Genomic DNA, 26744 nt, shown 5'->3' on the forward strand with positions numbered 1-26744 from the left:
TTTAAGCTCTAAGACCAGCACATACACACACATACCACCACCACCACCAACAACAAAACAACTGGATAGGGAGCAGCCCATGGAAATGGTGAAAGCCACAGAAAGAAAGGGAGGACTAGTGGAGGCAGGGAACAGCCAGAGGTAGCAGCTAAAACAAACAGGATGACATTCAGTCTACCAGCTTGACAGAGCTAAATGCAGCAGAGTGTCCTGGCACACATATTACACAGAACAGGTTTATTTTCAGCAGGAACCTGGGGCCTGGTGCAAGCTGGTCCTTCAAGGCTCAAGGCTCCAGAAACCTGCCTGGGGTGAATGGAATCTAATCATCATATGCCCAGACTGGTCTAACCACTCTGTCCCTATTTCAGGATGTTGAATTCCAAGCACAGTTTATATTGTTCTTGAGAACTATAAATGAGACTGGAAAAGAAAGCTGGATCAGTGCAAGGCCACCCAAAGACCTAGCATGCAAAATACCAATGCATCTGCAGCCAAAGGGGAACCTGCAAGCATCTGGATAGCTGCCTCTGGTTAAGGGCAACTTGAGACAGCCCCTCCGTTCATTTTCTTACTAGGCTTCAAACTGTAGTGGAAGCCTCTCTGCTAGCCTAGGGTGAGGTGGAAGGGCAGGGTAATAACTGCACATTCTGTTTTTTTTTTTTTGGGGTCCGGTCGTGGGACCTGAACTCTGGGCCTGGGCGCTGTCCCTCAGCTCTTCAGCTCAAGGCTAGCGTTCTACCACTTGAGCCACAGCACCACTTCCGGCTTTTTTTCTTTTTGCTTATGTGGTGCTGAGGAGTCGAACCCAGGGCCTCAAGCATGCAAGGCAAGTGCTCTACCACTGAGCCACCTTCCCAGCCCTAACTGCACATTCTGTAAGAACAGTGTAGAAGCCACACACTGATGGCTCTTGCCTATGATATTCAGAAGGCTGAAATCTGACAATTACAGATCAAAGCCAACCTGGGCAGGAAAGTCCAGGATACTCTTACCTCCAATTAAGCACCCCAAAAAAAAAGCCAGAAGGAGAACTGTGGCTCAAGTGATAGAGCACTAGACTTGAACAACAACAACAAGAAGAAGAAAGCTGAGTGACAGCACTCACACCATGAGTTAAGGCCCAGGATTGGACACGTACACAAAAAAAGAATATAGAGGAACTGGGAACGTGGCTTGGTGGTAGAGTGTTTGCCTTGCATGCATGAGGCCCTGGGTTCGATTGCTCAGCACTACATAAGCAGAAAAAGCCAGATGTGACACTGTGGTTCAAGAGGTAGAGTGCTAGCCTTGAGCTGAAGAGCTGAGGGACAGCGCCCAGGCCCAGCATTCAGGCACCACGACCAACAGAAAGAGAGAGGGAGGGAGGGAGGGAGAAAGAAAGAGAAAGAAAGGAAGGAGAGAAAGAAAGAGAAAGAAAGGAAGAAAGGAAGGAGAGAAAGAGAAAGAAAGAAAGGAAAGAAAGAGAGAAAGGAAGGAAAGAAAGAGAAAGAAAGAAAGAAAGAAAGAGATGAAGGAAAGAAAGAATAGAGAATGTGCTGGGAGCACTAGTGAGTAGAAGTGTCCTGAGGCAAAAGGCCTGAAATCTCCAGCCAACTCCAAGGTGAGCCAGAACGACTTGTCCAGGAATCAAAGACAGAATGAACAGTAGATAGTCTTCACAGCCCAGTATACCTCCAGGGGTAAGGTGCAGAGTGTGCTGGGATTGAGAAGGCTCAGAAAGAAGACATTGCTGTGTGATTGACTGAGAGCAGTGAGAAGCTGGATTTTGGGGGCTATGTGAGAGTAGGGATCCAGTGCCATTCTCTGAGGTAGAAACTGCCCAGACAAATGAAACTTTTCCAAATGTAGCAAATGAGGCTACAATCTGAGTATCAGTGCTATAAATCCCTCTTCTACTACCCAATATCTGCCTTCTTACCTATGATGAGTGTCAAACTTTCTGTCTTGGTAAGTGAAAAGATCAAAAAAGGTGCGCATGGCAGTATACCTTGCCAATATTTCTCTTGTGTCTGCCAGTGCTCATATTGTGTCACCTGTTATGTGGACATATTCTCTGTAGTTGTGACTTTCAGGGAAGGAGGGAGAGGTGAAGGTCTTTCCTCCACCAGCTCAGGATATTCAGTCAACATGAAGGCAGCAACAATTGTTAAAATATTTAACAGAGTCTGGGCATCTGTGGCTGACGCCTGTAACCCTAGCTACTCAGGAGGCTGAGATCTGAAGATCGTGGTTCAAAGCTAGCCCAAGCAGGAAAGTCTGTAAGACTCCTTTCTCCAATTAATCACACTTTTAAAAAAGTATTTTTATTCACTTTATAAAGGAGGTGCCAAGATAATGAGTACATTTATTGTGAAAATACTGTACAGAGGGGTTACAATTACATGGGCAAGATAGTGAATACATTTCTTATCAAGCATTGCAGCCTCCTCCTTTGTTTACCCTTCACATCCCTTCCCAGCCTACCCCCGCCCCCCCACCAAATACTCCCCCCCCACCAAAGTTGTAAAGTTCGTTTTCGACATGACAACTTGTACTTCTCATTGTTGTAACGGGTCCTTCTGTATCCTTATTTAAACGACTTGTCTTGTTTTTTCCCTGCCCCTCCACAAATTATACTAACATCAAATACAGTGAAAGCAGGGGTTATACTGTGGGGGAGAGACATACAAAGCAACCCCTCTGTACAGTATGTTCACAATAAAAAAATGTAGAATGAAAATTGACAATAAAGTATAACTATTTACTGTAAAAATAAAAAGGAGGTGCCATTCACCAAAGCAGTATATGAATTCAGTGCATCTTGACCACTGTCACCCCTTTCAACATTCTCACCCACCCACTCCTAACCCTGCCTTTCCCTTACGCATCTTTTTTTTTTTTAAGTCAGTCATGGAGCTTGAACTCTGAGCCTAGGTGCTGTGCCTCAGCTCTTTAGCTCAAAGTGAGCACTCTACCAACTGAGCCAAAGCGCCACTTCCAGCTTTTTCTGTTTATATGGTGCTGAGGAATTGAACCCAGAGTTTCATGCATGCGAGGCAAGCATTCTAACACTGAGCCACCTTTCCAGCCCTCCCTTACACATCTTAATTGTAGGTTATGTATTTCATTTTTTGCCTTTGATTCAGATTATTATACCCAACCCATTTCTAGTTAAAGTTCAAAACTAGAGACACATAAAGTTACCAAAAATTCTAACACAAAGCTGAGATGTGTTCAGCTATCAAAAGACTAGGACCAGTGTATCTATGAAGTAAGGATGTACTTATGAAAAGATGATTGGGTAATATGTGATCTGGTAAATTTTCATAAGGACAACAAAAATCAGGAGAACTTCATGATTGCAAGGTGCAGCTGCAGTCTAACAGGACTGAAGTTATGGAGTGTAGGGCTGGCAGTAAGTATAATCACATTTTTTTAAAAGCTGGAAATGGTACTGTGGTAGAGTGCTAGCCTTGAGCAAAGGAGCCCAGGGACAGAGCACAGGCCCAGAATTCAAGCCCCAAGCTCAGCTAAAATAAATAAATAAATAAATAAATAATATATTTAACAGTACAGTTAATGTTACTCAAAATTAAAAAGGTAAAAGAATTTAACACTAACATTAAACTACACTAATATAGCTGGGCCCTGGTGGCTTATGCCTATCATCCTAGCTACTCAGAAGGCTGGGGTCTGAGGATTGTGGTTCAAACCAGACTGGGTAGAAAAGTCTGTGAGACTCTTTATCTCCAAATAACCAGAAAAAAAGCTGGAGGTAGGGCTGTGGCTCAAGTAGTAGAGCACTAGCCTTGAGCTAAAAAAGCCAAGAGAGAATATAAGACCCCGAGTTTAAGTCCTAGTACTAGCACATGTGCAGGTGTGTGTAGCCAGATGCCTGTGGCTTGCACCTGTAATCCTGACTACTCAGGTGGCTAAGATATGAGGATCACAGTTCAAAGCCAGCCCAGACAGGAAAGTCCATCAAACTCTTATTTACAATTAATCACAAAAAAGAAGCCAGAAGTATGACTGTTTCTCAAGTGATAAGAGTGCTAGCCTTGAACACAAAAGCTCAGTGACAGCATGCAGTGTCAGCTGAGTTCAAGCCCCAGAGTGCATACAGTTAATTAGCTTTGTAACTTAGCCTAGACTACCTCAGATGTGCTCAGAACACTTAGTCTACAGTTAGGAAAAGACATCTACAAGCCTTATTTTATAATAAAGTGTTGAATTTCTCATGTAACTTATTGAATATTGGACTGGAAGTGAAAACAAGACTAGTTATATGGGTATTGTGTTTGTACCATTGAAAGTTTGAATAATCCTAAAGCATAAGTTGAGGGTTTTCCCTATATAGTTTCTCCAGTTGTTCTAGTAATGTCACTTATAAGTCCCAACCCCATTTCAGGATCCAATGCAGGTTCATGTGTTGCTTTTTGTTTTTTTGTTTTTTTGTTTTTTTTTTTTGTCCGTTGTGGAGCTTGAACTCTGAGCCTGGGCGCTATCCCTCAGCTCTTCAGTTCAAGGCTAGCACTTTACTACTTGAGCCACAGTGCCACTTCTGGTTTTCTGGTGGTTTATTGGAGCTAAGGGTCTCATGGACTTTCCTGCCCAGGATGGTTTTGAACTATGATCCTCAGATCTCAGCCTCCTGAGTAACACCTTGATTTTTAAATACCATTCACTAATAGGAACTAGGGTTCATGGAGAAGTTGCTGAAGCTGATGGCAGGGCTAGTACAAAGTGCAAAATGATCCTGGAAGAGCTGCCAGAAAGTAAGGAATTGCTGAGAAAGTGAGAGACTTTCAGAGGGCAAGAGCCAGTTTGACAGTTCTCTGTGGCCAAATCTGGGACAGTTTGAATAGCAAAATCCCATTTTGTTTTGTTATTACAATACTGGAGTTTGAACTCAGGGCCTTACACTTGCTAGGCAGGTACTCTAAACTTGAACCATAGCTCCACTGCCCAATCTATTTTTTTTAAAGAGACAGGGTGTTACTATGTTATCCAGGTTGACCTTGAACTCTTAGGCTCAAGTGAGAATCCTGAATAGAAAGGATAGGTATGTACCACTGCACCAGTTTGGCAGAATCTATTTTACAGCATTTTTTCTCACTTTGAAAAGAAGACCCCAGCTGGGCACTGGTGGCTCATGCCTGAAATCCAGAGCTACTCAGGAGACAGAGATCTGAGGATATGGTTCAAAGCCAGCCTGGGCAGAAAAGTTCATGAGACACTTATCTCCAACAAACCACTCAGAAAAGGCCAGAAGTGGTTCTGTAGCTCATGTGGTAGAACACTAACCTTGAGTACAAAGAGGCTCAGGGACATTGCCCAGGCCCTGAGTTCAAGCCCCAGGACTGTGGGGAAAAAGACTTCCCGAGCCAGGCACTGGTGTCTCAAGGCTATAATCCTAGCTACTAAGGAGGAAGAGATCTGAGGATATTGTTTCAAAGTCAGACAGGACAGGAAAGTCTAAGATTCTTATCTCTAATTAAGCAGCAAAAAACTGGAAGCGGAGCTGTGTTTCAAGAGTTAGAATACCAGCCTTGTCCAAAAAAGCTGAGGAACAGTACTCAGGTCCTGAGTTTAAGTCACCAGTACTGGCACACAAAGAAAAGAACCCCCATACATGTACATGCCCTTGTAACCATCATCTTCCTTTCCCACTCCTTCCTGTCTCCCCCATCCCTAAGTGATCACTAATCTGTCTCAGCAGTCTTCTTTTTTTTGGGTGTGGGGGGGGTCCGGTTGTGGGCCTGAACTCTGGGCCTGGATGCAGTCCCACAGCTCTTCAGCTCAAGGCTAGCGCTCTACCACTTGAGCCACAGCGCCACTTCCAGCTTTTTTCTTTTTGCTTATATGGTGCTGAGGAATCAAACCCAGGGCCTCAGGCATGCAAGGCAAGTGCTCTACCACTGAGCCACCTTCCCAGCCCATCAGCAATCTTTATTCTAGCCACTTCATCTGACTGAAATCAAATAATATGTGGCTTTTATATATGGCTTCTTTTACATAACATTCTGTTATTTATGTTTTAGTACCACATTTTATGTCTGAACATTTCATTGTACATTATACTGCATTTTTTGGGGGTCCGGTCGTGGGCCTGAACTCTGGGCCTGGGCACTGTCCCTCAGCTCTTCAGCTCAAGGCTAGCACTCTACCACTTGAGCCACAGTACCACTTCCGGCTTTCTTTTCCTGCTTATGTGGTGCTGAGGAATTGAACCCAGGGCCTCATGCATGCAAGGCAAGCGCTCTACCACTGAGCCACCTTCGCAGCCCTATACTGCATTTTTTATGTGTTATTGTTGGGGCTAGCCTGGGTGCTGCCCCTGAGTCACAGGCTCCACTTTGGCTTTTCAGTAGATAGAGATAAGAGTCACACAACTTTCCTTCCCAGGCTGGCTTTAAACTGTGATCCTCAAATCTCAGCCTTTTGAGTAGCTAGGGTTATAGTTGTTTAATAATAAATTTTTCTTAGCTATGGTAAATAATGCTGCGATAGCTAAGCTATGGAACCAACCCAGGTGCCCCTCAGTAGATGAATGGATCAAGAAAATGCGGTATATATATATATATATATATATATCCAATGGAATTTTGTGCCTCTACCAGAAAGAATGACATTGCCCCATTTGCTAGGAAATGGAAAGACTTAGAAAAAATTATATTAAGTGAAGTAAGCCAGGCCCAAAGAAACATAGGTCCCATGGTTTCCCTTATTTGCAATACCTAGCATATGTCTAGGACAAGCAGAAAAGGTCAAAAGCTATGTATGTATGACCATATAAGATGATGTTAAGTGAAATGAAACCTGACAGAGACACAAGTGGTTTTTTTCTTCCTTGCTATTGTTTGTTGTTTGTTTGTTTGTTTTTTCAGTCGTGGGCCTGAACACTGGGCCTGGGCGCTGTTCCTCAGCTCCTTAGATCAAGGCTAGAGTTCTACCACTTGAGCCACAGCGCCACTCCCGGCTTTTTCTGCTTATGTGGTACTGAGGAATTGAACCCAGGGCTTCATGCATGCAAGGCAAGCACTCTACCACTGAGCCACCTTCCCAGCCTTGTTGTTTTTTTTTTTGTTTGTCATGGGGCTTGAACTCTGGGCTTGGGTGCTGTCCCTCAGCTCTTTAGCTCAAGGCGAGAGTTCTACCACTTGAGCCACAGTGCCAGTTCCGGTTTTCGAGTGGTTTATTGGAGATAAGAGTCTCAGGGACTTTCTTGCCCAGGCTGGCTTTGAACTGTGATCCTCAGATCTCAGCCTCCTGAGTAGCTAGGATTACAGGCATGAGCCACCGGCGCCCAGCCCTTGCTATTGTTTTTGGCATACTTATAATGTACTATGTGATTTTTTTGTTTCTTTGGTTTGCTCCTCCCCCCATGGTATAACCCCTGTTTTCACTGTATTTGATTCCGGTGCCCTGCATCTTGTATAAATACTTTTCTAATTTAGGGAGGGGAAGAGAACAAAAACAAAATGCTTAAATAGGGATACAGGTTGACCCATTGTAACAATGAGATGTACAAGACACTATGTTGAAAATGAACTTTACAACTTCAGCTCTGGGGTAGGGGGCAGTATTTGGGGAGGTGGAAAGGAAGGGATGGTAGGGGAAAAACAAAGGAGGAGGCAATAATGCTTGAGAGGAAATATACCCATTACCTTACTCATGTAACTGTAGCCTCTCTACACAGTATTTTTACAATACAAAACTATTGAAAAAATAAGTTTTTCTCACAATAAATATAAAACTAGTTATTTGATGAAAACTACATGTTACATCATAGTAAAGAGCATTGAAAACAGCTTCCTATCTATCTTCTCCCATGCTTATCCCCTATGCTGACCACATAACCTTGAATAGGGTTGTGTTGTTACAGTTCTCAGTGTCATTTGAGGATGTGACAGTGGATTTCAGCAAGGAGGAGTGGCAAAGCTTGGACCATGGTCAGAGGCGCCTGTACTGGGATGTGACACTGGAGAACTACTGCCACCTTCTCTCAGTGGGTAAGTGCAGGTGACCTGTGTGTCTACAGAAGCCTCAGAGGGACATTTCCATTCCAGCTGCCATGTGCTCTGGGACATTGGAAGAGTGTGATAGTGTTGGTAGGATTTTCCTTCTCCCCTGTGATCCCTACTATGTTCCCAGTGAAACAAAAGCACTTTGATATAACTCAGTCTTGTATCATGTCTGGTTAATAGGGTACCACATTGCCAAAACAGAGACTGTCTTCAAGTTGGAGCAAGAAGAGGGGCCATGGACGCCAGAGGAGGAAGCCCTACAGGAGAGCTGTTTGGGTGAGTGAGTGATCCAGGAAGGCAAGTGTGACCAAAAGAAGGAAATTCACTTCTCCTAGAAAAGGGCCACATCTTTTTTTCTTTTTTTTTTTTTTTTTGGTCCGGTTGTGGGGCCTGAACTCTGGGCCTGGGCGCTGTCCCTCAGCTCTTCAGCTCAAGGCTAGCACTATACCTCTTGAGCCACAGCGTCACTTCCGGGTTTTTTCTTTTTGCTTATGGGGTGCTGAGGAATCGAACTCAGGGGCCTCATGCATGCAAGGCAAGCACTCTACCACTGAGCCACCTTCCCAGCCCCCCACATCTTTTTTAATAGCATTTTTTATTGTGATTAAGTGATCACATAAATTTCACAAATTTCAGTATTGTGAGACAGTGATACTTAGTTAAAGTCACAAACACATTCTAACCTTCATGGGGCAAATTGTCTTTATCATGGTCTATAAAGTTTATGAGTTCTATGAGCTTTGATAATACAGTTATTTCTTCCACATTGGGTGAGACATTTCTTTCCTTTTGCATAGTGTCAGCTGTTCCCTCTTTCCCGCTTATTCCCTCCTTCCCATTGCTGCCATTGAGTTGCTTAGTGCAGCTGATGGGTCCTGCTGTTGTATGTTTTCCCGTTTCCCTCTGTTTCTGTGTCCTCCTCCTAGTTTCCCTCAGATATAAACATATATACCATATATGTGGTCAGCAGCATGAGGTCATTTAGTAATGATTTGACCAGATGAGTGGAGGTCCTTTGTTTCTCGAGTATTGTTTACTTTGTTGTATCTCCTTATGTTTTGGGTTTAACATCCATTTATCAGGGAGATCATGTGCCCTTTGTCTCTTTTCTCTTGGCTTACCTCACTCAATATGATTTTTTCTAGTTCTATTCATTGACCTGCGGATGCCATTATTTTGTCCTTTCTAATGGCTGCATAATATTCCATTGTATATAGGTACCACAAATTTTGGATTCATTCATCTGTGGTGGGACATCTGGGTTGTTTCCATATCCTGGCTATTATAAACAGTGCTGCAATGGACATGGAGGTGCACGTGTCCTTGTATCCTGGCTCCTGTTGTTCAGGATGGATGCCTAGAAGTGGTATGGCAGGGTCATAGGGAAGGTCTATATTTAGCTTTCTGAGGACCCTCCGGACTGCTTTCCAAAGTGGTTATATTAGTGTACATTCCCACCAGCAGTGTAATAGGGTTCCTCTTTATCCACATCGCTGCCAGCATTTGTTGTTGGCTGAATTTAGGATGTGGGCCATTCTGACTGGGGTAAGGTGGTATCTCAGGGTTGTTTTACTTTGCATTTCCTTTACAACAAGGGATAGTGAACATTTCTTCATGTGTTTCTTTGCCATTTTTATCTCTTCTTCTGAGAAGTCTCTCTTTAGTTCCCTTACCCATTTAGTAATTGGTTTGTTAGGTTTGGGAAGAATTAGTTTCTTGAGTTCTCTGTATATACAGGATATTAGCCCCTTGTCTTGTGTATTGCTGATAAATATTTTTTTCCCAGTTAGTTGGCTGTCTTTCTAGTTTGGTTGCTATGTCTTTAGCTATGCAGAAACTTTTTAAGGTAGTCTGATTTGTCTAGTCTCTCTCCAATTTTTTGTGACCCTGGGACTTTGTTCAGGAAGTTTCTGCTTGTACCTATAAGTTCAAGTGTTTCTCCTACTCTGTCCTGCAGTAGTTTCAGAGTTTCAGGTCTGATTAAGGTCTTTAATCCATTTTGAGTTGATGTTAGTGCATGGTGACAGTCTGGGGTACACTTTTAGTTTTCTGCATGTGGCCACCCAGTTTTCCCAGCACCAGTAGTTGAAGACGCTGTGTTTCTTCCACTGTATGTCTTTGGCTCCTTTGTCAAATATCAGCTGACTGTAAGCGCGTGGTTTTATTTCTGGATCTTCTATTCCATTGGTCTTCGGGTCTGTTTTTGTGCCAGTACCAAGCTGTCTTTGTTATTATGGCTCTATAGTAGAGTTTGAAGTCTGGCATTGAGATCCCTCACGTGTTGTCTTTTATGCCTAGAATTGTGTTGGCTATGCTAGGTCTTTTGTTGTTCCATATGAATTTTTGGACGGTTTTCTGTATTTCAGTAATGAACATCATTGGGATTTTAATAGGAATTGCATATCAATTTTGGCAGTATGGCCATTTTCACTATATTGTCTGCCTGCCTATCCAAGAACATGGAAGGTCTTTCCATTTCCTAGTGTCCTCTATAATTTCTTGCTTTAAATTTTTATTTTTATTTTTTTTGTGCTGAATCATTTTTAAAAACTTTATTTGAGGCATTTTTTGCCTTTTTTTGCCTTTTTTGCCTTTTTTTTATTTGAGGCATTTTATTATAAAAAGTTGGTACTCATAAACTTATATGAACTTAAAATTCATCATACATTTACTTCATTTTTTAGCTTGACCTTCTAGTAAATCTTTAGCTTCATTGATTTTGGCTGCTATGTAAGGCGATCCTCCTTTGTCTGGGTGATTTAAGAGCATAATTCGTCGATGAGCATCTCTTATCTTTCCTTTATTGGCAGTAGGGCTTACACCTAGTATTAATGCTGCTTCCCGTTTTGTCATTTTGGGTTCAAATCCACCTCTGTAATAGTCATGGCTGAAGGCAGATTTTGGTAGGCTTTGAAAAACTTGTTTTACTTGAGGCTCCATATGCTTCGTGGCTTGTAAAACATAACAGCCTGCAAATCCTGCAACAGCAATGGTCAGCCCAACTGCTACCACTGTACTGGCCATGGCTCCGCGCGGCTCCCCTGCCTCCACTGGGAGCGTGTTTCATCCCCGCCCAGAGTCCTCGGCCTTCTCCCCAAGCACAACCAGGTGGCCTCTAGGTCTCTGTCCCAGGAGCCCAGCAGAATACCTCTTGCTTTAAATTTTTATAGTTTTCATTAAAGAGTTGTTTTACATCTTTGGTTAGGTTAATTCCTATATATTCTAATTTTTTTGAGGTTATTGTGAATGGGGTTGTTTCCTTGATTTTCCTTTCTGATTGAACATTGTTGGTGTACAGAAAGGCAACTGATTTTTGTGGGTTAATTTTGTATCCTGCTACTTTGCCGAAGTGGTTTATAAGTTCTAAGAGTTTGGGGGTGGAATTTTTGGAATCATGGAGGTATAATATGTCATCTGCAAAAAGGGATAGTTCAACTTCTTCCTTCCCTATGCAGATTCCTTTAATGTCTTTTTCTTGCCTTATTGCTCTGGCTAAGTAAGGATTCCAGAACTATATTGAAGAAGAGTGGTGAGAGTGGGCATTCTTGCCTTGTTCCTGATTTTAGAATTGATTGTAGTTTTTCCCCATTAAGTATAATATTGGCTATTGGTCTGTTGTATACGGATTTTATTGTTTTTTTTTTTTGTCGGTCGTGGGGCTTGAACTCTGGGCCTGGGCGCTGTCCCTCAGCTCTTCAGCTCAAGGCGAGCGCTCTACCACTTGAGCTACAGCGCCACTTCCGGTTTTCTGGTGGTTTATTGGAGATAGGAGTCTCACGGTCTTTTCCTGCCCGGGCTGGCTTTGAACCGTGATCCTCAGATCTCAGCCTCCTGAGTAGCTAGGATTACAGGCGTGAGCCACCAGCGCCCGGCTTTTTATTGTTTTGTTTTGTTTTTTTGGGTCCGGTCGTGGGGTCTGAACTCTGGGCCTGGGTGCTGTCCCTCAGCTCTTCAGCTCAAGGCTAGCACTTGAGCCACAATGCCACTTAATGACTTTTTTCTTTTTGCTTATGTGGTGCTGAGGAATCGAACCCAGGGCCTCAGGCAAGTGCTCTACCACTGAGCCACCTTCCTAGCCTGGATTTTATTGTTTTAAGGAATGTTCCTTCTATTCCTATTTTCTCCAGAGCTTTTAGCATGAATGAATGTTGTATCTTATCAAAAGCTTTTGTCCAAGTCAATGGAGATAATCATGGTTCTTGACCTTTGATCTGTTGATGTGATGGATTACATTTATTGATTTACTTATGTTAAAATATCCCTGCATCTCTGGAATGAAGCCTACTTGGTTCTACCACTGAGCCATCTTCCCAGCCCGTTGCATCAGTGTTCATCAAGGAGATTGGTCTGTACTTCTCTTTTTTGTTGGATTTTTGCTTGGTTTGGGGATGAGTGTAATATTGGCTTCATAGAATGAGTTTGGGATTGTTCCCTCTGTTTCTATTTCTTGGAAGAGTCTGAGAAGTATAGGTATTATTTACTCTTTAAAGGTCTTATAGAATTCCATAGTGAATCCATCTGGTCCTGGGTTTTCCTTGTTGGAAGACTTCTGATTGCTTCCTCTATCTCATTGTAAGATATTGGCTTATTTAATTGATTTATTTCTTCTTGGTTCAGTTTGGGAAATTGGTATTTCTCTAAGAATTCATCCATTAGTAGAAATGGTTTTCTTTCCTTATTGAGTATGGATTCTGAAAATAAATGTTTATAATTGTTTGGGTATCTTGGGTATTTGTTGTAATTTTTCCCATGGCATACCTGATCTTATTGATTTGGGTTTCCTCTCTTCTTTTTTTAGTTAATCTTACCAAAGGTCCATCAATTTTATTTTTTCAAAAAACCGGCTTTTTGTTTTAGTAATTTTATTTATAGTTTTCTTAGTTTCTATCTCGTTAATTTTAGCTCTTATTTTGGTTATCTCCATCTAGTAATTTTAGGTACAATTTTTTCATGCTTTTCTAGCAGTTTTAGTTGCAACGTGAAATTATTTACTTGATTTGTCACTATTTTCTTGATGTGTGCACTGAGAGTGATATATTTGCCCCTCAGGACTGCTTTTGCTGTGTCCCACAGGTTTCTTTGTGATGTATATTCATTTTCTTTGAATTGTAAGAACTTTTTAAAATTTCTTCAATTTCTTCTGTGACCCAGGTGTTGCTCAGAAGTGTGCTGTCCAATTTCCATGTATTTGAGTAATTTCTACGGCATACTTTGTTATTGAGAACTAGCTTAATTGGATAGGATACACGGAATTATGTCAATCCCCTTGTATTTGCTTAAATTCCTTGTACGAACTATGATATGGTCTATTTTGGAGAACATTCCATGAGCTGCTGAGAAGAATGTGTACTGTCGTTTTAGGATGGAAAACTCGGTAGATCTCAACTAGTTCCACTTGAAATATGGCATCACTTAATTCAGAGGCTTCTTTGCCAATCCTCTGGTTGGTAGACCTGTCCTTTGGTGTGAGTATTATTGTATTTGGAGCTATTTTATTCTGTAAGTTTGAGAATATTTGCTTAACATATTTGGGTGCACCAATGTCTGGAGAGTATAAGTTGATAATGGTAATATCCTGTTCTTGGATTGTTCCCTGTATTAATATGTAGTGTTCTTCTTTGTCTTTTTGTATTGATGTTAATTAAAAGTTTATTTTGTCAGATATTAGGATGGTAACTCCTGCTTTCCTACTTGGAGAATTTATATGGTAGATCTTTCTCCATCCCTTTACTCAGAGTTTGTTTTTGTTTGGCTGTGAGGTGTGTCTCTTGAAGACACACCTGATGCAATCTGCAGTTCTTTTTCTTTTGATTGGTGAATTGAGCCTGTTAATATTTATGATTATTATAGAGAGATGCATTGTGTTTCCTGTCAATTTCCTGCTTTCTTAAGTTTTTCTTCTTTCCTTTTCTCCTGTGCTTACTAAATTGGACTTCGAGTGATATCTGTCTGATGAAGAGTCCTTGGTCTTGATTGTTTTCTTCAGGTTGTGTTCCTCCTCTCAATATTCTTTGTAGTACTGGTGTATTGTTTATGAACTCATTTAGTTTTTCTTTACTATTAAAAATTTTAGTTTCGGGGCTGGGAAGATGGCTCAGTGGTAGAGCGCTTGCCTTGCAATGCATGAGGCCCTGGGTTCAATTCCTTAGCACCACATAAGCAAAAAGAAAAAAGCCGGAAGTGGCGCTGTGGCTCAAGTGGTAGAGAGCTAGCCTTGAGCTAAAGAGCTGAGGGACAGCGCCCAGGCCCAGAGTTCAGGCCCCACAACCGGACCCCCCCAAAAAACATTTAGTTTCTCCACTGAATATGAATGCTAGCCTTGCTGGATATATCAGTCTGGGCTGGCAGTTATTGGTTCTCAGGGCTCAGATGGTACTTTCCCAGGCTTTCCTTGCATTCAGTGTCTGTGTGGAGAGATCTGCAGTGATTCTGATTTTTTTCCCATTATAGTATAGCTCCTTCTTTGTTTTTGCTGCATGTAAGATTGTTTCTTTATTATTCAGATCTATCATTTTTACTATAATGTGCCTAGAAGTGTTTCTCCTGGGACCTTGATTGTTAGGTATTCTATATGCTTCTGTTATGTAGGTAAGATGTTTTCTTTTAAGCTGGGGGAAATTTTCATTGATAATCTTACTGAATAGGTGTTGCATTCCCTTGCTCTGATATTCCTCACCTTCGTCCACTACAATTACACAAAGGTTAAATTTCTTGTCACTGTCTGCTTGTTCTTGGATTTCCCTTTGGCATAATTTTTCCTTATCTGTGACTTTTTCCAGTTGCTACATTTTGTCTTCCTTAGCTGATATTCTAATTTCCATTTCATTCACTCTGTTAACTATGGCTTCCATTGTGGTTGGCATGGAAGAAATTGAGCCATTTATGGCTTCTATGTTAGTTCTCAGTATTAATCTCATCTCTTAGCGAGGTGAGTACTGCATCTATTTTTGCATGCATCCCCTGTTTGAAATCCTGAATCTTTTTTGATATTTTGTTTCTGTGTTCTTTAAATTTCTGATCTATTTCTCACTTTAATTCTTGAGTAATTGCCTCCAGTATCTCTTGGATGTAGCATTTGTCTTCCATTCCTGCTTTGCTTCCACTGGGGCTCTCCTCTGGGTGGCTGCTGGCTTTGGGAGGTAGCTTGCTATCCTAGGTATTGATAAATCTTGTGATTTTCACATGGGGATTCAGGGATTATTGGAGACTAATCTGAAACTCTGACTGTTTTGATTAATAGGTGGCTGTCTTTGCTTGGTTCTGGATTGGCTCCTGGATCAATTGATGAAGCACACTCTTGGTCCTGGGTTGGCTGAGAGTCTGGGTTAGGGGAGAGCCCAACATCTAGCTGCAGAGTCTGGGTTAGGGGAGAGCCCAATGTCCAGCTGCTAGTCTGATCCATGTAGGGCTCTCAGCTGTCTGCTGGAGATCACAGGCAGTTCCTACCTTCAGCCAAGGACTAAGCAGCCTAGACTGCTCATGCTTCCTCCTATGGGTGCTCTTGGCAAGACTGGGTGTGCTGGATGTGCTCTCCCAGTTGCTAGAGTCTGCTATGAGTTCCTGACTATAATCAGGTGCTGGCGGCCTGAGCTGTCCAATCTCTGGCCCAGGATATACAGGTCAGGCTATGGTGGGATTTTAGCATCTGGTTCTCCTGCCCTGGACACACAAGTCTTTTGCCATCTTTGGATGCAATTCCCAGGGGATGCAGTTCCCTGCTTTCACCCCCTCTGCTGAGGTGTGTGCTCAGCTTCTGACTTCAATTGGGACAGGTGGGTTGTGCAGCTCAGACACCCAATATCCAGGCCTGGCCCTGGTTCCTGGTCCCCTGCCTGGGGCACACCGGTTGGACCTGTGCTGCTGTGTATCCCACCCGGGGATCCCAGCCTGGAGTATGCAGTTCGAGTTTCTCCTGCTGCTAGCTGTTGTGGCCTGCAGGCACTGTTCCTGTCTTGGGCATTTAAGCTCCCTCCCAGGGGTGCTCTTGATCAAGCTTGGTGGGCTGGATGTGCTCCACAGGCTGGTGGGGCACTTGCACAGTTCCAAGTTTTAGTGGAGCCTGTAGTCCAGGTGGTGGGGAGGGTCCAAGTCAAGCTCTGGGGGTTACTGCTAGCACTGGTCTCCTTTGGGGGGGAGAATGCTGTCCCCTGAGGGTACTCACCCTGGATCTAGTTGGGAATTCTCCAGCAGTGCTGTGGCAGATTGCTGTTTCTATATGATGTAGGTCACCACTGTGCTCTGCATTTGGTTGAGATACTTGTGGGCTGTGCTGGGTGGTGGCCACTCTGGGTCTGTGTTTCTCCCTGTCACTGCCTCTGTTGATAATGTCTGGGTCAGTGCCACGAGTGGTTTTTGTGCTGGCCACTGGTGGAGAGGTGGGCAAGGGGTCTTTGCACAGGTTCTGAACTCTGAGGTTTCTGCTTCTGTTTGATCTCTCCAGGTCATCACTGGAACCTTGGGAGTCTTCTGCACTGGCATTCTTTGGACAGAGCCCTGTAGTTCTGGGGTTCCCCCCTTGGCTCTGAGACTGAGTGGTTTTGGCGGGATGTGGTAGTGCTGCTCTGATGAGGGGTGGGGGAAGGGTCTTTGTGCAGGTTCCGAGCTCTGAGGTTTCTCTGTTTGCAATCAGCAGCTCTGTCACCAGCACCTTGGACGTCTTCTGCACTGGCATTCTGCAGATGACCAACTGTGGCTCTGGGGTCTCCGGCAGCCTGGCTGGGCTGGCCGCAGTTTGGTGCAGATCTGCGCAGCTAGCAAGGATTGGGGGAAGGGTCTTGGCACTTTTCCATTTTGATATTCTTCCTTTTCTTTCTTTTTTTTCACCTCCTGTTTTTCTCTGGGTATTCATCTTTTTGCTGTTGTCAGTTTCTTGGGGAAATTAAGCATTGGAACTCGAACTCTCTATTTGGTTGGAGAGCTGTGGTGTTTCCCTATTGTCCCATCACCATCTTGGCATCCCTCCAGGCCACATCTTTTTTGTGTGTGGGAGTCCTGAGGTTTGAACTCGGGGCATGAACAATGTCCCTGAGCTTTTTTTTTATTTGCTCAAGGCTAGCACACTACCACTTGTGCCACAGCTCCACTTCTGGTTTTTGGGTGGCTAATTGGGCATAAGACTCTCACAGTGGGGGCTGAGAAGGTGGCTCAGTGGTAGAGCACTTGCCTTGCATGCATGAGGCCCTGGGTTCAATTCCTCAGCACCACATAAGCAAAAAGAAAAAAGCCAGAAGTGGTGCTGTGGCTCAAGTGGTAGAGTGCTAGCCTTGAGCTGAAGAGCTGAGGGACAGAGCCCAGGCCCAGAGTTCAGGTCCCACGACCAGACCCCCCCACCCCCCAAAAAAAAGAGTCTCACAATGTTCTGAATCTTGGTTGTTTCTGTGGTGATCTTTCTGGCCCAGGCTGTGATCCTCAGATCTCAGCCTCTAAAACAGCTAAGAATCCAGCCATACCTTTTGAGCACTCAGAGAAAAGAGCCCACCTTGAAGTTGCTGGATTTCTGGAATTGTTTGGAGATGGTTAGCATTAGCCTCTCAGATTCTTTTTTTTGGCCAGTCCTGGGGCTTGAACTTAGGGCCTGAGCACTCTCTCTGAGCTTCTTTTGCCCAAGGCTAGCACTCATACCACTTGAGCCATAGTGCCACTTCCAGCTTTTTCTGTTTATGTGGTACTGAGGAATAGAACCCAGGGCTTCATGCTTGGCAAGCACTCTACCACTAAGCCACATTCTCAGCCCTGAGCCCCTCAGATTCTTTTTTTGTCAGTCATGGGGCTTGAACTCTGGGCCTCAGCACTGTCCCTGTGCTCTTCAGCTCAAGGCATGCGCTCTACCAATTGAGCCACAGCACCACTTCCAGTCTTCTGGTGATTAATTGGAAATAAGAGTTTCAAGGACTATCCCTGCCAGGGCTGGCTTTGAACTGCAATCCTCAGATCCAAGGCTCCTGAGTAGCTAGGATTACAGGCATGAGTCACCAGTGCCCAGCTGCCCCTCAGATTCTTAAATGCCATTTCCATGGAGGAGCGTGGTCCCAGGGTCAGTCTTCTTTTTTTGCTTTGCTGTCTCTTTATTCCTTAGGTGACGTACCCCTTTATCCTTTCTGGGGCCTTTTATTCTTCTTACTCCACTCCTACCCATCCTTAGATACTTGCCTTGTATATTCAAGTGTTTTAATGTCCTTCTTGTTTATTCTAATCCTCCATATACAGTCCTTATTCCTTACGCTTCCTACCATGGCAACTAAAAGTATTTGTGTTATATTCTTTTGTTGTTGTTGTTGGTCATGGGGCTTGAACTCTGGACCTGGATGCTGTCCCTGAACTCTTCAGCTCAAGGCGAGCACTCTACCACTTGAGCCACAGCGCCACTTCCAGTTTTCTGAGTGGTTTATTGGAGACAAGAGTCTTATGGACTGTCTTGCTGGGCTGGCTTTGAACCATGATCCTCAGCTCTCAGCCTCCTGAGTAGCTAAGATTATAGGCATGAGCCACTGGCACCCGGCTTGTGTTATATTCTTTTAAAACCCATCCACTGACATGTGTGATGCTGGGGGCTGAACTTATGGTATCATGCATGCCAAGCACATACTCTACCCCCTAAAGCCCACCCTCATACAATGCAGTGGCATTAATTACTCCTGCATATGTGGCTCCTTCTCATTCTCCATCTCACAAAGAAAAGCATACAAGTTTAAATGTAAGGTACCTGAGGCTTTTACTTATATAGTTTTAGAAAGACCCCAGAATTAAAAACCTATTTTTAAAAAATAGTTAACTTTTAAATTGAAAATATATATATATATATATACATACATACACACATATGTAGTAGATAGATACTACAACATGATATTTGAAATCTGTATACATTAAGGACCCATTTCTTATTGTGTGACTATTGAGTGCTTACTTGATTAGAAGAGAGAAACTATATACTGATTTGAATGGAGAAAGTTTAGCTTAAATATCTTTAGCTATAGTAGGATTGGGAGTGACAAAGAATTAATGAGTAAAGAGAAGCCTAGACAATAAAGGAATAGCAGATACAGGCATAGCCAATTCTAGGGATTTGTGTCAGTCCATTTTTGGTTACCATGACAAAATACTGAACACTCAACTTTCAAACATGAATCCTTTGGGAAGGTGTACTTAAATGATATCCAAACCGTAGTAGGCTACAACTGAGTATGGAATAGTCAGGGAAGAGGCTCACCTAGATCCCAAGGATGAGATCCAGACTTTGTAGGAAGGGCACAGCCATTGTTCATGGCATGGCACAAGAGTTGCTCTTATGCCACACTGCCAGAACTTGCTGGAAAACTGCCCTCTCAGCTTCCAGAGAAAGCTTTTCATGTAGAAGGTGTCACTGGAGACATTCTACAACAAATCTTCTAAAAGGTTTATCACAGAAAGGTGTTAAGTTCTGGGCACTGCTATCTACAATGCACTATAGGGGCTTAAAGCTGGAGTAGCTACCAGCACTGTCCATGTTGAGTGGTCAGGAAGCCACAGGAGCTATAGGGTCTGGATGCTGAAGAAGTCATTCATGCACACTGCAGGAGCTGAGCTCAGAGAAGCCACCCACGCTACAAACCTGACTGCCAGGGATGCTGTGTGTGCATCAGGAACCAGATGGTAAAAGCCACTTGTGTTGTAGGAGCCTAGTGCGAGACCAGCTGTCCTGGCTAGAGGAGCTTGATGAGTGAGCCCCCCACCCCACACTCCAGAACCAAGAAGCAAAGCAATCTTCTCCTACAGTGTCTCTCCAGCACCCTCCACTGACAAAGCTTAACAGTGGGCACGCTGGCAATAAAAAAATTACTTAAGAAGATCCCAGATCTGTTTTTGTGGAGCAGATAAGAAAAGGTGAATTTGGAGTTGAGATGTAATGAATTGATAACATCTATGCCTCAGTTTTCTAAAGTCAAATATAGAAACTATATAGTAAATGTAAATTTATTGAATTTAGGGAGATAGAGGTAGGTATTTTATTCCTACCTCTATTCAGAAGGATTTTCAAGCATCTGTTTAGTAGAATTAAAAGGATTATATGTTATATTTGGAAAGGAAAGACAACTACATTAAATATTAGCACTCTCAGTCTTTGAGTTTTAGTTCTTCTGGGTATAACATTAAATTGTGCCAAATAAAGTGTGAATATGAGCCAGAAGTGTGGCTCAGTGATAGATCTCTTGTGTAGCAAGTACAAGGCTCTGAGTTCAAACCCCACTACTACCAAAAATAATTTTTCATTCCCTACTGAATGTCAGTATGAGTGGTATAATGTCAGCATTATAAATTCATAACAAGTATAACCTCTATGAAGGTATACTGGAATTGGAACTAATATTGAGGATAACTGACTTTGATTATGCACAGAGAAACAAAACAAGAAGATAAATATAGATGTGAATCTTCTCTTACATAAGAATTCTGAGTGCTGGCTTTAGTAGCACATACACTAAAATTAGGACAATACAGAGAAGACTAATTAGCTTGGTCACTGTGAAAGGATAACATGCAGATTCATGAAAGGTTCCATATTTTGTGAAGTAAAGTCAAGTTCAGGAGGACAAAGGTCATATATTTTCTCTCATAGGTGAATGCTAGACCGAAAAAATAAACATATACATAAACATAAACAGGATTGTATGTATATGTCTGTGCAACGTGATTGCAGCATATGCATGTTCACTTGACTATGATGAAGACCTTTTAAACAGTAACTATGCACTTTATCAAAACTGGATGTTAGGAGAATGAAACAGGTAATGTCCAAAATGTAGGTACTACTAGGAAGGGGTGGGCAAATAAAGATTTAAAGGAAGGTGAATCTGGTCAAAATACCTTATTTGTGAGGATAGAACAATGAAGCTTTTTTTTTTTTTTTTTTTTTTGTCAGTCGTGGGTCTTGAACTCTGGGCCTGGGCACTGTCCCTGAGTTCTTCAGCTCAGTGCTAGCTAGGATTACAGGTGTGGGCCACTGGCACCTGGCCAATGAAGCTTTTTGAGACTGGTTCAGGAAGGAAAGGGAGAAGAGAAAGAGTGACAGAAGGGGTGAGTCTGAATAAGGTACATCATATTCATATATAGACTAGTCAAAATGAAACCTTTTTTTGGGGGGGGGTCCAGTCATGGGGCCTGAACTCAGGGCCTGGGCGCTGTCCCTCAGCTCTTCAGCTCAAGGCTAGCACTCTACCACTTGAGCCACAGTGCCACTTCCGGCTTTTTTTTTCTGCTTATGTGGTGCTGAGGAATCGAACCCAGGGCCTTAAGCGTACAAGGCGAGCACTCTACCACTGAGCCACCTTCCTAGCCCCATGAAACCTTCTTGTATAAACTAATTGATGCCAAAGAGAAGAAAAAGAAGCCAGGACCAGGCACTGGTGGCTCATGCCTGTAATCCTAGCTACTCAGGAGGCTGAGTTCTGAGGATCATGGTTCAAAGCCAGCCTGGGCAGGAAAGTCCATGAGATTCTTATCTCCAGTTAACCACCAGAAAACCAGAAGTGGTACTGTGGCTCAAATGGTAGAGTGCTCACCTTGAGCTGAAGAGCTCAAGTACAGTGCCCAGGCCTAGAGTTCAATCCCCATGACCAACTGCCCCCCCCCAAAAAAAGAAGAAGCCACATGCTGTTGGCTTATGTCTATAATCCTAGCTACTTAGGAAGCTGAGATCTGAGGATTATGGTTCAAAGGCAGCCTGAGCAGGAAAGTCTGTGAGACTCTTACAGATTTTTATTAACCACCAAAAAGCCAGAAGTAGAGGAATGGCTAAAGTAGTAGAGCGCTTACCTTAAGCAAAAAAGCTCAGAGACAGTGACTAGGCCCTGAGTTCAAGCCCTAGAACCGGTACAAATTAAAAAAAAGAAAAGAAAAAATCTGTGGTGAAGAGGTTAACTCTGTGGTGAACAAATTTAACTCTGATGCTGGTGGATCTTTCGGGGACAATGTTTCAAGTCACTGTTCTACACTCCTCTAGGATGTTATGAGCAGCACCATTATTTTGGGGTCACTGTGGAGTTCAATGGGAAGGGGAAAGAGGGAAAAGTTGGCTATTTGTTCACAGTTGTAAAGTTTACCCAGAACGTCACATGTCCCTTCTGCTTTTACCCCAGTCATAATTTTGCTTTGTGTCATTTTCACTTTTGCTTTTCTTTTTAGGTGAAGCTATTTGGAAAAGTAAACAGCAGGAAATTTCTGGAGAGGTTCCATTTCACTGTGAGACATTTGATCTACCCACAGAAAATTCCTTATGTTCCATTTTAGAACTGTGGCAAGAGAATGACCAGAGAGAGCAATGTCAGGAAAACCCACGAAACCCTTTAAGCCATGTCAAAGTATTGATTAAGGACAAGGCTTATGACTGTCAAAACATGGGAAAAATAATTCACAGAACTACCAAGTTTATTCCCCTAATTAAAGGACTCCATTACTGTGGCACATCTGGAACAAGATTGAAGCATGTTTTAAACTTATATAGTCAGAGTAGAATCACTCCAGAAAAGAACCCTGACAAAATTTTTGGAAGTTCACATAGCTCTTACTCAACTAAGAATGACCAGGCTAACATGGGAGCGACTTCCTATGAATATAATCAATATGAAAGTTACCTCAGCCAAAAACAAGCTTTCAAACTCCATCAAGAAATATATCCTGGGGTGAAGCTTCATGTATATAATGAATATGTAAAGATCTTCCCTCAGAAGCTGATTGAGCATCAGGACATTCATGCTATAGAAAAATCCTATGAGGGCAACCAAGATGAGAAAGTATTCACTCCAAAACCCCACACTGACATACACCAGGGTGTTTCTAGAGGAAAGAAACCCCATCTATGTACTCAGTGTGGGAAGTCTTTTACCCTCAAGTCAAACCTCACTACACATCAGAAAATCCACACTGGGCACAAACCCTTTAAGTGCAATGAATGTGGAAAAGCCTTTTTGCAGAAATCTGATCTCTTTAGACATCTGAAAATACATACAGGAGAAAAACCTTATGAGTGCAGTGAATGTGGAAAAGCCTTTTTCCAGAAATCAGATCTCTTTAGACATCTGAGAATTCACACAGGAGAAAAACCTTTTGAATGCAACGAATGTGGAAGAGGCTTCTCGCAGAATTCCGACCTCAGTGTCCATCTCAGGACCCATACTGGGGAGAAGCACTATGAATGCAGAGAGTGCGGCAAAGCTTTCACAAGAAAATCAACCCTTAAGATGCACCAGAGAATTCACACTGGAGAGAAGCCTTATGTGTGCATGGAATGTGGCCAGGCCTTCATCCAGAAATCACATTTCAACATGCACTGGAGGATTCACACTGGAGAGAAGCCTTATGAGTGCAGTGACTGTGGGAAGTCCTTCACTAAGAAGTCCCAGCTCCATGTGCATCGAAGAGTCCACACAGGAGAGAAGCCCTATGTTTGTACTGAATGTGGAAAGGTCTTTACTCATAGGACAAATCTCACCACACATCAGAAAACTCACACTGGAGAGAAACCTTATATATGTGCCGAATGTGGCAAGGCCTTTTCAGATCATTCTAATCTCATCAAACACCAGAAGACTCATAGTAGAGAGAAACCCTATGAATGTAACGGCTGTGGAAAAGCATTTGTATGGAAGTCACGTCTTAAAATCCATCAGAAATCTCATATGGGAGAGAGACACTATACATGCAAGGAATGTGGGAAAGCCTTTATCCAGAAATCAACACTAAATGTGCATCAGAGAATCCATACAGGAGAGAAGCCCTACATTTGTCCTGAGTGTGGGAAGGGCTTCATACAAAAATCCCATTTCATTGTACACCATAGAATTCATACTGGAGAGAAGCCTTATGAGTGCAGTGATTGTGGGAAATGCTTCACTAAGAAGTCACAGCTTCGGGTGCATCAGAAAATCCACACAGGCGAGAAACCCTATGTATGTGCTGAGTGTGGAAAGGCCTTCACTGATCGGTCTAATCTCATAGCACATCAGAAAATTCATACCAGGGAGAAACCCTATAAGTGCAGTGACTGTGGGAAATCTTTCACCTGGAAGTCACGCCTCAGTGTACATCAAAGATCGCATACTGGAGAGAGGCATTATGGGTGCAGCAAGTGTGGGAAAGTCTTTATGCAGAAAGCAACACTAAGTATGCACCAACTAATTCATACAGGGAAGAAGCCCTACTCATGTACTGAGTGTCAGAAGGCCTTCAATGACAGATCAAACCTCATTAAACACCAGAAAACCCACAGTGGAGAAAAACTGTAAAGCCATTGAATGAGAGAGCCTTTGACTAGAAATCACAATGTGCCTAGCCTACATTGGCTCAGCCTAGCAGCAACATTTCATGCTTCAGTCACAGTACAGAGTAAGCAGAGGTGGTGACTTGAGTGAACAGAGGCATCGATGCCAAAAATGTCCTCTTGTCTGAAAATACAAGTTCTATAGAAATCACAATGTGCCTGCATCAGTTTGGCTTAGTGGGGAAGAACATTTCATGCTGCAATCATGGTACAGGGGAAGTAGAGGTGGTGACTTCAATGAACAGAGGTAAATGGTGTTAAAACATCCTTCTGTTGACTAGAAATACAAGTTCCAGCTTTGTTCCAGTTGACACAGTTATTTGCATAGGGAGCTCTTTTATGTATTTTATTATGTCGGTCATGGGGCTTGAACTCTTGGTCTGGGTGCTGTCCCTCAGCTCTTCTGCTCAAGGCTAGTGCTCTACCACTTGAGCCACAGAGCCACTTCCGGTTTTCTAGTGGTTTATTGGAGATGAGTCTCATGGACATTCCTGCTCAGGCTGGCTTTGAACCAGGATCCTCAGATCCCAGCCTCCTGAGTAGCAAGGATTACAGGCATGAGCCAATGGCACCCGGGCTGCTGCTGCTTTTTTTTTTTTTTTTGGTCTATCGTGGGGCCTGAACTCTGGGCTTAGGTGTTGTCCCTCAGCTCTACAGCTCAAGGCTAGTGCTCTACCACTTGAGCCATAGCACCACTTCTGGCTTTTTCTGCTTATGTGGTGCTAAGGAATTGAACCCATGCCCTCATGCATGCAACGCAAGCACTCTACTACTGAGCCACCTTCCCAGCCCAATGCCCGGCTTCTTTTATGTATTTTGGTGGTGCTGGGAATCAAACACAGGTCCCAATGCGTCTGCTAGGCAAGCATTCTACCATTGAACCAAATATGGGAAGGCCTTGATGAACCCCTTTACATAGATCCATCTGAGTGGTAGGTATGTTTGGTTCCATGATTGATACAGGGGCTCTCAAACTCCTCAAAATGATGAAATAAAGACCTGAGATGACTTGTCATCTACTCTTTTTATTTTTGCTGGTCCTTGGGCTTGAATTCAGGGCCTGGACACTATCTCTGAGCTTTTGTGCTCAAGGCTAGTGCTCTACCACTTGAGCAGTTTCCAGCTTTATGGTTAATTGGAGATAAAAGTCTCACTGAGGCCAGGCACTGGTGTCTCACACCTGTAATACTAGCTCCTCTGAGATCTAAGGATCATGATTCAAAGCCAGCCTGAGCAAGAAAGTCCATGAGACTCTTATCTCCAAATAACCAACAGGAAACTGGAAGTATAGCTATGACTTAAAGTGGTAGAGTGCTAGCCTTGAGCAAAAGAACTCAGGGACAGTGCCCAGACTGAGTTTAAGCCCTATGGCCTGTTTAAAAATAGTCTCACTGACTTTCCTTCCTGGGCTGGCTTCGCACTTCAATCCTCAGAATCTCAGCTTTCTGAGTAGCTAGGATTACAGGTGTGAACTACCAGCACCTGGCCATGCTATATAGTTTTTTAAAGCAAAACAAATTTTTAAGTTTGGTTTTATGGATAGGGAAATACAGACATGTTCTAGCTTGTATTACAAAACTATATTCATTAAAGGCTACAGCTTGGTTAATGTCCAGGGCATGCCTCACAGGCCCTATGCCCTCTAATCTGTGTCCCCCAAGGTATCATTTACATGCACCCCAGCATAAGCTCTCTGCCTCTTAGTAATTGTCCCTATGGCAGTGGAACTGGGTCATAGCAGGGTGGGTACAATCTGATCCATTGACAGTTGTTTTTCCTGGAGATGCTTGTGTGAAAAAACAAATCATGGAGAAACTGGATTTTGATATATAAAAATTTGTTTTTCTTTCAGTTTGGTTAAGATGTATTCATTTTCTTCATGCACAATAAATGTGGTTTATGTAAATTGCTATGAATTGGGCTGCTGCATTGCACTTGTAGGTTTTTTTTTCTTTTTTTTGTCTTAATACTCCAAGACATCAATTTTAGTTAGGTCCTAATATACACATTTGCTACTGATGGTTACAATAACACATCAGTATCTCCTTTTAAGCTGGGTACTTGTGGCTCATGCTTGTAATCCTAGCTACTAAGGAGGCTGAGATATGAAGATCACAGTTCAAAGCCAGTCTGGGCAGAAAAGTCTATGTGACTCTCATCTCATCTCCACTATGTTTCAAGTGATAGAGCACAAGGAGACTCAGGGACAGTGCCTGGGCCCTCAGTTCAAGCCCCAGGATTGACCAAAAAAATCTTTTATTACAACTCAAAAACTTGAAAACCAGAATACAGTTATCTCTCCTAATTATTACCCAATATCTTAACTACCCAATATTGTTTTATATGCCTTCAAATTGCTATATTATATCACACAGACTTGTTTTATATGCCTTCAAATTGCTATATTACATCACACAGACTGTAAGTTTGTAAAATAGAAG

General features: G+C 42.9%; 1 protein-coding gene, 1 non-coding gene and 1 pseudogene across 3 annotated transcripts in view; 2 read left to right on the top strand and 1 right to left on the bottom strand.

Moving 5' to 3' along the window:
* Positions 1 to 26219, top strand: part of Znf41 (zinc finger protein 41) — a 45265-nt gene extending 19046 nt beyond the window's left edge. For both annotated transcript variants that reach the window (XM_070040545.1, XM_070040546.1), the window contains exons 3-5: positions 7868 to 7994; positions 8190 to 8285; positions 22170 to 26219. In XM_070040545.1, coding sequence (XP_069896646.1) covers positions 7868 to 7994; positions 8190 to 8285; positions 22170 to 24268 — 2322 coding nt within the window. In that variant the 3' untranslated portion in view covers positions 24269 to 26219. The remainder of the gene's footprint in view (positions 1 to 7867; positions 7995 to 8189; positions 8286 to 22169) is intronic.
* Positions 10613 to 11086, bottom strand: LOC138840381 (mitochondrial import inner membrane translocase subunit TIM14 pseudogene; annotated as a pseudogene).
* LOC138840527 (U6 spliceosomal RNA) lies at positions 20443 to 20553 on the top strand. The gene has a single exon (XR_011376101.1). It is a non-coding gene; the product is annotated as a U6 spliceosomal RNA (small nuclear RNA).
* Positions 26220 to 26744: the final 525 nt, after the last annotated feature.

Source organism: Dipodomys merriami, unplaced genomic scaffold (genome assembly GCF_024711535.1).
Source record: "Dipodomys merriami isolate MVZ:Mamm:240054 unplaced genomic scaffold, mDipMer1.0.p SCAF_3, whole genome shotgun sequence".
Taxonomy (NCBI): Eukaryota; Metazoa; Chordata; class Mammalia; order Rodentia; family Heteromyidae; genus Dipodomys; species Dipodomys merriami.